The sequence below is a fragment of the Lipotes vexillifer genome, unplaced genomic scaffold (assembly GCF_000442215.2).
Source record: "Lipotes vexillifer unplaced genomic scaffold, Lipotes_vexillifer_v1.1 scaffold250, whole genome shotgun sequence".
Lineage (NCBI taxonomy): Eukaryota > Metazoa > Chordata > Mammalia > Artiodactyla > Lipotidae > Lipotes > Lipotes vexillifer.
In genome coordinates, this window is record NW_006785198.1 from 162,890 (window position 1) to 173,677 (window position 10,788).

The 10,788-nt window shown below is 45.3% G+C and overlaps 1 protein-coding gene across 1 annotated transcript in view; it reads right to left on the reverse strand.

Moving 5' to 3' along the window:
• Nucleotides 1-4,974: 4,974 nt before the first annotated feature.
• Nucleotides 4,975-10,788, reverse strand: part of LOC103070467 (uricase) — a 36,113-nt gene continuing 30,299 nt past the window's right edge. The window contains exons 6-8 of the mRNA XM_007457219.1: nucleotides 10,480-10,603; nucleotides 8,424-8,507; nucleotides 4,975-5,949 (exon numbers count right to left, since the gene is read on the reverse strand). Coding sequence (XP_007457281.1) covers nucleotides 5,875-5,949; nucleotides 8,424-8,507; nucleotides 10,480-10,603 — 283 coding nt within the window. The 3' untranslated portion in view covers nucleotides 4,975-5,874. The remainder of the gene's footprint in view (nucleotides 5,950-8,423; nucleotides 8,508-10,479; nucleotides 10,604-10,788) is intronic.

Consider the following 10,788-nt stretch of genomic DNA (forward strand, 5'->3'; position numbering starts at 1 on the left):
ACTTTGTTACAGTAGCCTCAGTAAATTAATACACCTGTGACCATTCTTTTATTCTAAACACACTTATATCCTTTCTCATATAAAGGTAATCAGTATGCCTTTCTTCTACATTTGATTGAATATATTCCTTATGTGGTAAATTTCTAATGGAATCCTTTATACTTTAAAGACAGAGTGTAAACTTTTTCCTTAGCAGATGTTGAGCATCTGTAGAGATGTGAATGAATGTTTTGCTGAGAAGGTCCATAGCCATTATATGTACAATAGGGTCTCCATAGGATCCAAAGAACATTAAGAATTTCTGAGAAAGAGTTGGGCACCTGAGCTCTGGGAGAAGCAAGAACAAAGACTATAAAAAATAAAAGATGAAGATTCTAGTATTTGGAAGCAGGAATAACCCAGTGCGTCTGGTTAGAAGACTGGAAATCCATGTCTTTAGAAATAAGCTTTGGTTTCCTCATACATGCAGGCGAGGAAGCAGGAGTTACAAAGGTTTTATAAAGGAGACTACAAAACGAAAAGTCCAGACAGCCCCAAGTCCAAAGGAAAGAGAGTGCTTTCCCTGAATAGAGGGTTAGGAGGTTAGAGAAATTCAGACTTCTGTAGTTGAATCTTGCAGGTGATTGAAAAGGACATATTCTGTTTCAATGACAAAGTAAAATGTTGTCTCAAGAGTTACTTCTATTATATTGGGGGGAAAAAAAGGGAGAAAAAGCAGGTTACTAAGAGTAAAGAATGATATGAACTTAAGTCTAACTGTAAAAAGGAAAGGAAGTGACATTTTCTGAGCCTGTCTCTATGAAAACCTATGAGATGAGATTTAGAGGATTTGGAATAAGTCTTAGCCAGAATCTTGGCTGCCAAAACCCCAAGCCCCATGTGACAGCTGCTCCACCGAGACCATGCAGACTGCCTCCCAGGTAGTGAATGGGCTAGAATCGCCTGCTTTATTCCTCTATGAAAGTACTTGAGGGGTTGGGCTAAACATGCAGCGATGAGAGGGAAAAGTGCTGTGAGAGCAGCTCTGCTTCCCAGAAAATTGGAATAGAGTCCATGTGACCCTCCATAACGAATTACATAGTGTTTTGATACAAATTACCTCACAGGTGTTTGCAGCTCAGGACAGCCTGCTCCTCTGTCAGTGCTGAGAGGAGCAGGTGAAACAGGAAGCCTGGTTTTCTGCATATAATTTACAATTCTAACCACAAAAAAGACATCTATTGGGCTGCACCCTGCAGGCCTGCAAACCTTATAATTGTCCGGCCTTGAGACTGAGGAAAGAGCCCGGAGACAGCGACAGAGGCATCAGTGCCTTATTGGGTAGAGGATAGGGGGTCTTACACGTCCAAAACAAAGGGTCCACCGCGTCCGGCAGACGGCAGGCAGGACATGGCGGCAATCTTCGCTTCTTGGGGGGGAAGGAGGCCACCATTTATAGGGGGAATTGACGTCAGGTTGGCTCATCACTTACCTGGGAAACCAGCAGCTGGGGCAGGGGGCAAGCATGTAGCCAGTTACTGATTAAGCCCTTTGATTCATAGGATTGGATGGTCACGGGAGTGAAGCAGGGACTGGCTGAGCAGGGGACACACAGAGAGCAAGAGAACAGCCATCTGGAGGGGCTGACCACACGCTCCATCCCCACGCACCCTGCACGGCCCTAACCATCTGGGTCTGCCCCTCTTCCGCAGTACCCCTGGGGTCAGGTGTGTAGAGGTGCACTGCAACCAGATGCTGCAAATGCAGCACGCACACCAGCAGCTAAGGAGTATCCACAGGAAGCCCGGCGCTTATGTCAGGTGTCCATGAAGTCCAGAGGAGGACGACAACAGCGTCTCACTGTCGACCCAGAAATCAGACTCGTTTTCAGTGAGGCCACCACTGCTGCCCAGTAGGAACAGATTCCCTCTGCTCAGACTAGGGACGAAATGTGAGATGTTTAACAGGCACGATACCGGGAAGATCACGACCGTTAAGCGACCTACAAGCAGAAACAGCGTTCTAGATGACACCACCCCTGCCTACGCTCTTGTCCTGGCCGGCAGCACCATCCCGCCTGTCCGCCCTCAGTGCCCACAGCCGGTGCCGAGGCCGGGAGGGGCGGTGTAACAGCAGACCACAGGGTTAACACAGCGGTGCCTTTCTCAGTAGGGCCCGGGTTACTTACCTCAGTAGTCTCGGCTGGGGCCAGGCAGAAGACAGGTGAAACCGGCAAGTCCTTCCTAATCCTGTTGCCCGCAGGGCGGCAAACTCAAACCACCGGGGGCTTACCTGCCAGTCCCCGGGCCTTTCCGTGGTGGGTTCCCCTGGGCGTAGATCCTGTGGCCAGGGCAGAAGCGAGTTATTGTCCTGACCAATAGCTGGCGGTGGTCCTTCCATGGTCAACAGTTGAACTTGGATGATGTGGACTAATTTCCTCTGGGTTAACATGGCGGAGGCACTGGGACAATTGCTCCTGGGGTGTGTCCCTGTGTTGGGAGCCTCAATTGTTGTTGAAGTTGCCCATTCCTCCTTTCGATTAGCCTGGCAGCGGTGGGGTCTTAAGGCAGGTGGAAACGCCAGTGTATGGTGTTTTTATCAGCCCATTTCTGAACTTCATGGCCAGTAAAGTAGGTTCCTTGGTCACTCTCAATGTCCATGGGCATGCTGTATAGCGTGCATAGCTGTTTTAGACCACAAAAAGTGGTTTTTCTCGTTGATGACTTTGGTAGGCCTTTTGCAATGTTTCCCACCTGTTGTAAGGCACTGTAGGCTGCATATGGCTGCTGTTCTGTCACACTGTATCCTCGCTCTGCCCGCTTCCAGAGCTGAGGCCAGAAGTCCAAGGGCACCTATTATTTTGCCATTGCCACAAGCCCCAATCAAACCCTTCCAGGTTAACTGGCCACGTCCATTTCACAAGCCTGTCCCCGAGTTACTATCCATAAAGCCTCTGTCTGTAACTGTTTAGGAGTGGTGGGTTGGGGGTTTGCTTGTGTTTTGTAGATAATCCAGGTCGTTGCATTTTGTCTGTATTCACCAGCCACCCCCATGCAGTCAGATGAGCCGTGAACACGGGGCTGGAAATATCATCAATGTAATGGAAGAGAAAGACATCTCTCATGGTGGTCGGCTGCCACAGGGCCCCGCATGCTAGTGGACGGCCACCTCCGGGGTACCCCCTCAACTTTCCGTTTCCTGTCCTTAGTTCCTGACATCTTGGTGCTCACAGGAACCTCCTTGGCCTCTTGGCTGACTCACCAATTGTTGGGCTGCACCAGCAGGACTGCAAGCCTTGTAGTTGCCCAGGCTTGAGACCAAAGAAAGAGCCCAGAGACAGAGACAGAGACACCAGTGGCTTATTGGATAGGAGCTCTTACACATCCAAAACAAAGGGTCCTGGAGCAACACCCTACCGTGTCTGGCAGATGGCAGACAGGACATGGCAACAATCCTCACTACTTGGGGGAGGGGAAGGCTACCATTTATAGGCGGAATTGACATCAGGTTGGCTCATCAGTTACCAGGGAAACCAGCAGCTGGGGCAGGGGGCAAGCACATAGGCAGTTACTGATTAAGCCTTATGATTCAGAGGATTGGATAGTCATGTGAGTGAAGCAGGGACTGGTAGAGCAGGGGACGCACAGAGAGCAAGAGAACAGCCATCTTGAGTGGCCTGACCATACAACATCCTTCACAAAACAGTAACCTGGTCCTTGAAATTTTCACAGACTACAGGCTTTCCTGCCACACACTTAGGATATAATTTCCAATAGCTCATTTGCAAGTCATTACAATAAATGTTTTAAGAACTCAGGAGAAGCAAAATGCATATATGTATAAAATAAGCCACAATTTCTAAGAATTCTGCTCTTCTCTGAAACAAATACAGTGTTTCTAAAATTTATATGACCAAAACATATCGAGTAAAAAGGGCCTAATTAAGTTTTTTTCTTTTTTTGTTTTTCTTTTAGGAAAAATCATGTTAGAGTCTAAATTCCTCTTTGCAGAGAATTATCAAATCAGCAGAGGAATAAAATGTACTAGCCATTTGGCCATGCAAGTTACATGATGTAGAAGCACATTTTGTAACATGAATAGTCAATGTAGCACAAAACATTCCTTATCACATTACTTTATCCTTCTTATCTCATGTTCTTTGCAAGTAGGCAGCAGCTCGAGAATGGCCTGTGGCACCTTCTACGGTTTGCTGCTCTCAGACCTCCCGTCTCTCATCTCACCCATAAAGTCCAGGGATGACTTTCCATGTAGGTCTAACAACAAATGAAAAGAAGGCAGGATTTTTCATTTAACAAACACAGAAATTTCTATGTGTCAGGCATAAATACTACCATTGCTCTTTACAAACATTAATTCATTTAATCCTCAAAAAAACCTATGAGGTAGGTTCTATTTTCATATCCATTTTACAGATGAGGAATCTTGTCACAGAACTAGTAAGAGATGGAGCCAGGATTTAAATGAGTTTGTGCAATCAAACACGGCACCATACCGCCTTAAGTAGCAGTATCATAAAGGTGAATGCAGAATTATCAAATAATACTAAGTACTCTTAGGTAAGTATTTATTAAAAATGAAGACAAAGGGCTTCCCTGGTGGCGCAGTGGTTGAGAGTCCGCCTGCCGATGCAGGGGACACGGGTTCGTGCCCCGGTCCGGGAAGATACCACGTGCCGCGGAGCGGCTGGGCCCGTGAGCCATGGCTGCTGAGCCTGCGCGTGCGGAGCCTGTGCTCCGCAACGGGAGAGGCCACAACAGTGAGAGGCCCGCGTACTGCAAAAAAAAAAAAAAAAATGTAGACAAAAAGTTTAAATAAATAGAGATTTTTAAATGGAGGAAGGTTATCTAGAATGTTCATGTGCACAAGTTTTTGTCATGGATTGCTAAAATTATAGTTTATGAAGCTTTATGGTATATATACAACAGTAGTGTTAGATAACTGATACAAAGATAACCACCACTCAGATCTGCATACATCTTTAAATCATCAGTTAAATTTATTTCCCTGATTATAAAATTAATAAATGTTCATACCTGGAAGATTCAGAAAATCACATGACAAAAAAAATAAAAGTCACTCATAATCCCACCATCCAGAAATCATCATTCCTGATATTGTCATAAATATAGTCTCTAGTCTTTCTATATGTATATTCAACCACCTGGGTATTGACTTACCACTTATTAAATGTGGCTCTTTGTGCCAAAGTGATGCATTATTCAAAGAAAAACCATTTACACTTTTTTCAGTGCCTCAGTGTAAACTAAATATTCTTTAAGGGTTGTAAAAGTCATAAAACCAATGCATTAAGATTAAAAAAGTACTTTTAGAGTGGAAATATACTCCCAATGATGCATATGCTAGAGCATTCTTAAGAACTCAAGTATTTAGTCTAATTGAAGTCACAATGGTGATATTTTTCAAAATATGATATTATCATTACATTTTCTGCATTACCAAGGAGCAAGTTTTAGCATCAGTAGGATGAAAACAATGCTGACTTCTTAAATTTGTGCACAAAATTAACTGGTATCACACCTCCATTGATTCATGATTATCTTCTTAATGAATGGATTTTAAAGCTTCTCTAAGATAGGAAGGAACAAGACCACTGAAATATTGATTTGTGATTATTCTAATACTGCTCAGCATTTGTGAAGTAAACTGTGTCCACAAAGCATGTTATAATTACTAATTCTGAAACACCTTGCTGAGCTAGGTATAGAAGAATTCTTTCATGTAGGCACAAAATGAACACTATAAATCAACATACTAGGTTGAAATTTTGCAGGGCTACACACTATGATCTCCAGCATCACAAGTGGCTTAAGGAATGCCTCAACTGAGAATGAACTCCCACTGGTGGTCACAATGTTACAGCTTTGAAGTCAGCTTCCTCTTGACTGTACCAGTAATTCTGCCATATGGATTGTCTAATGGTAGCAAGACCTGTAGAAAAACCACATGGTAAATTCAGAGGCATTAAAACAGACCTACCCTTTTTTCTACAAATCAATGCGAAATCAACAACAAAAAACAACTTGCTAAGCAGGAAAATGTATAGGCCCTACAGTAGTTACTTCAAGCAAGGTAATACCTTACTTTTCTGGCAATAGTTGAGACATGAGGCGATTTTCCAGAAAATTAAAGAGTTGTTTGAAAAATTTTAATCATCAGGATATAAATGTTTCTCAAATGCATTACATTTCCCTGCTTTTCATACAGAGTGTGGTGAACATAATATGGCCTTTGCTTAATGACTCGCTCTGAACGCCAATCATTGTCAATGCTAAATACTGCCGTGCCCTCAGGGACATTTGAGGTCCTCAGGGCTCTTAGCCCAATGCTAAATGGCTCCAGACAGCTGTGCATTTACAGTTCTTCTGTCTTCTCACCCTGTCATTTGTCACTTCTCTGCTGTTCTCAGTGTGTCCTGACTCACTGAGGGCTTCTCATATGTTGCCCTCACTATGTACACACCTGCTGAGTGAGGGCCCGAGAGTGGCTCTGGCCGTCCCCAGAGAGCAGACACAGACGTGGGGACAGCTTGTTCAGCCACTCGGGTGCCTTTATGCGGAGTCCTGGCCCAAAGGGACTCGGGCCTTCCTGCCTCTAGGTCTCCAGAGGAAGCTTCGTGTCTTACTTCTTGAGCAAAAGACACTGTGGCCTCAGTCTGCTGGCACACCTTCGAACTAGGATCACTGCAGGCCAGAGGCATCAGGGGGCCCTGGGAGACCCTCCTCTCTCCATCGGGGCTCCTGAGCTAAGCACTGCTCTAGTCATGATGCCTGACCCTTTCTCTGTTTGGGGCCCATTAGTTTCACCTTTGTTGAACATGGCCAGGTCCCTTTCCTGCCCTTTAGAAATTAATCAGTCGGGACTTCCCTGGGAATCCACCTGCCAAAGCAGGGGACACAGGTTCGGGCCCTGGTCTGGGAAGATCCCACATGCTACGGAGCGACAAAACCCGTGTGCCACAACTACTGAGCCTGCTCTCTAGAGCCCGCGAGTCACAACTACTGGGCCCGCGCACCACAACTACTGAAGCCCACGTGCTCTGGGGCCCCGTGCTGCAACTACTGAAGCCGGCGTGCCTAGAGCCCGTGCTCAGCAACAAGAGAAGCCACTGCAATGAGAAGCCCGCTCACCGCAACTAGAGAAAGCCCATGTGCAGCAATGAAGACCCAACGCAGGAAAAAAAAAAAGTTCTGGAAATGTATAGTGGTTAAAAAAAAAAAAGTAATCAGTCAAAAAAGTCTTTACATTCTAATTAACGGCATTCTGGGAATCTACATCCTCTCCTTCCTCTGAAGTAAATAGTGCTGCCTCTCCTTCAGCTGAGTGGACAGCAAGTGGGATCAAGATTGCACTCCTCTTTAACTCAGGGCCCTATACCAGCTACACCTGGTACCCGAGCATGACCTTAGGTACCCAGCACTGCTCCCCAGCCTCCAGCTCCAGCTGTAGTGGTACAGAGCCCAATGGAGCCATCAACATAATTTGCAGAACAGAAACAAGGTACCTGGCCAGAGGGGCTGTGACTAATAAGGCTCCTGGATCAGCAGGCCCAGAATGTAGGACCTTTTGGACTCCCTTCATTGGCCTTTATCTACCAAAGGATATGAGCAGCAGGGCCGTGGTAATAGACAGTCCCTTCCTATCTCACTCCCCCTACACACTAAAAGCAGCCAATAGAATGGTGTTTTTTTTAGCATCCTAGAAGCCCATGGGAAGATGGATCAAATAGAGAAAACCTGCCATTCTGAGAGTGGTCCAGCTGGGGAAGGGACAGTTCTGATCTCCCAGGACTGACCACAGCAGGCTACCTGTTGGGACTTCAGGCTGGCTAGTCAGACACACTGACTTGGCTTAACCTTTTGCATGGCTGAAAACAAGTCAGGGTAAGTGCTTTTTTCAAGGCAAGTTTTCCTTTCAAACAATGAACTTGCCTGCTGTAATTGCAGCTAGAAACACAAATATCTTCATTTTTTTGTGTGTATATTGTATTCCACTTAAACTGACTACTTAAAACTTAGAGACGATAGAAGAAAATGAAAATAGAATCTTTCTTTTCCTCCTCATTGCTTCATGATAGAAGAATAATGGAGCTGTGACCTTCTGTGGCAATTTTCAGAGAAGTAGATCTCAAAGCTATTTCCTTGGGCACACTGTTCTTTTTTGTCTTTTACTCTCTGCAACTTCCAACCTTCCTTTATAAGTATTCATCCACTTCTAGCATGCTCCAGCCTCAGATAGTGAAAGGCCAGAGTCTAAGAGGGCTCTAAACAGTGGCAACTATAAATATGCCAAAAGCAAGAGCTGTTAGGAGTTGTGACAGGGGATAGTATCATCCCAAGTTTATAAAGAGGGGTAAAGACTGGGTGGGGGGAAACGTGCTTTAAATATTTTTGAAGTTCTCTTACCTCTTCCCTGTTGATCAGTCCCATTTGGGACATGTCTATGGTAAAGTAGTGAATATTTGGCAGGCTGATTTCCATAGCTTCTATCTGAAATCCACAACAATATGCATTACATGGGGAAACTGTGAATCTGTCTCTGTTACTCCTTCCCCCAACTACCCACTAGCTCATTACTCAGATTCTACCTGTCTCTGAGATGTTCCTCTGATGTTCCACTACTGCTTGACACTGTTCTCTCCTGCTAGTACTATTATTAAATGATGGACCCACTCTTCTCTCTGTGTATGAAATCCGTTTCTCAGAAAAGTAAAATCTCCTTGGGTCAGAAACCTGGGACATGTGCAGCATCCAACTGGCCTCCTGGTGCTGGCTCGTCGACCTCTTAAATTCCCCCTCCATCCACTCCCTCCTCTCCAGGCTTGTCCCTAACATTTGCAGGCCCCGGAGTAAGAGTAAAATTGGACGTCCCCATACCAGATGTTTAAAGATTTAAAAGTTATGAATCAAGCTAACATACTTTCAAGTGAAATATATTCTGTCCCTCTAACTTGACAAATATTCCTTCATCACAATCTGGAAGGTCAGGATCGAATTTAAAATTCTCTGATTCCTTGCAGCATCATGCCAGGACCCAGCATCATGGGAAGAGCCAGCCCTCAGCCCTGGCCATCCCATCTTCTCCCTTAGACTCATGTGGGTGGTTACCCCAGCTTGCATGTCAAGTCCCATTCATACCTCTAGCAAACATCTGCCCCTTTTCTCACTCTCGGGCTTAAGGGTACACTGATGGCATGACCTGCACTCTAGGGGATAGATCTGGGGAACAGGCTTGCACAGGTTCTGGGAGTAGTCTCGGAATTATTTGGGCAGGACATTCTGGGATGTAAACATCCAGAGAATGGTCTAGAAGGGGAAACACGGGCTCCTGAAGTCTTTGTTGCCTTGGTCCCACCGACTCCTCATCCAGCGGAGAGAGGCATAGCTAGAGGAGGGCTTGGCGGGGGGTGTGTGGGCCATGGCAGGAGTCTCTTGTGCCCAGGTCTAAGGATGGCACTGTTCCTCTCCATCCCATCATGGCCTTAGTTCACATCCTCATTGCCAGTTTTCTGCAACAGCCTCCCAACAGGTCTCCTTGTCTATGGCCCATCATCCCTTTAATCTATCACATGTCTTTCAGAGTGGTCTTTCTAGAGTGCAAATCTGGTAGTGCCACACCTTGCTTAGATCCCTCAGCGGCTCCTAAGAGTTTTCAGGGTAAAATACAGACTCTACAGAGAAGCCCACAAAGGGTCTCCCAATCTGCTTCCCAACTCATCTCTAGACACATGGAAAGACTTTCGCTCCTGGAGCTTCACTTGTGGCAGAGCCTCAGCCAACAGTAAATGACTGTTCCATGCTGCCTCCTGTCTCCATCCCTACCCCCTCCCTCACCCTTGAGTATGAACTCAGATAACCCCTACCTGTCCCTTAAGACTCAGCTCAAATGCCTCTTCCTCCAGAAAGCCTGGCTTGCACTATCCCCTGCACCAGAGTTAGGTGACTTCCTCTGAATTTCCATAATATTCTATTCTCTATTGAACTGTAAGTTTAATTATTTTCTTCTTTCACTTAATGATGAACTCTTTGAGGGTAGGGAGGATGTCTAATTTATCTCTGATTTCCTCATATGCTGACAGAGACATAATAACCATACAATAATATCGAATGGATGGATGGATGAAATCTCTGCATTTATCCTTCATTCTCTGGCTCTCCTGAAACATAGACCCTTGGGATAATTACCCCTCCTTCAGGGCATCTGAGTGTCCTAAATTGTAGCGGGTTGAAGAGACTCAGAATTTTCAACAAAACTAAAGAACTACAGCAGTGGCCTGTGTTTTCAGGTCAGACAGATTTTTACATTTTTTTATTCTCTTCTCACTTTCTATAACAAGCTTTTGAGCAACAACAGATGTCATTTTTCATGTGTCTTCCACTTTCTTATTTTAACTCTCTTTCTCAGAGCTGACAGGAGACACAAGTTCTCTCAGTCCTCGGAATGGCAAGTGACAAAACCTACCTCAGGAACCTGGTCCAGGGAGAGCACCTGGATGTCATAGAGGGTCTTCTGGATAGAGGGCGAGTACTCGCCTTTGTCATAGGGTCCAGCAAATTTCTTCAGGACAACGTCCCTAACAGTGTCCCTAAAACACAGAAAAGAGAACTGAGGGCCCTCACAGGGTGGTCTTTGGGGAACGTATTATGAAGCTAAGAAGCGGTACCCTCTCTGTCTCCCCAAAAACAATTTTATTGCTGGTTTTAGAGAGGATTAATATCCTGTAATGCCAAAAAGAAAAAAAAAAAAAACCCTAAATTCCCATTTCCCTAC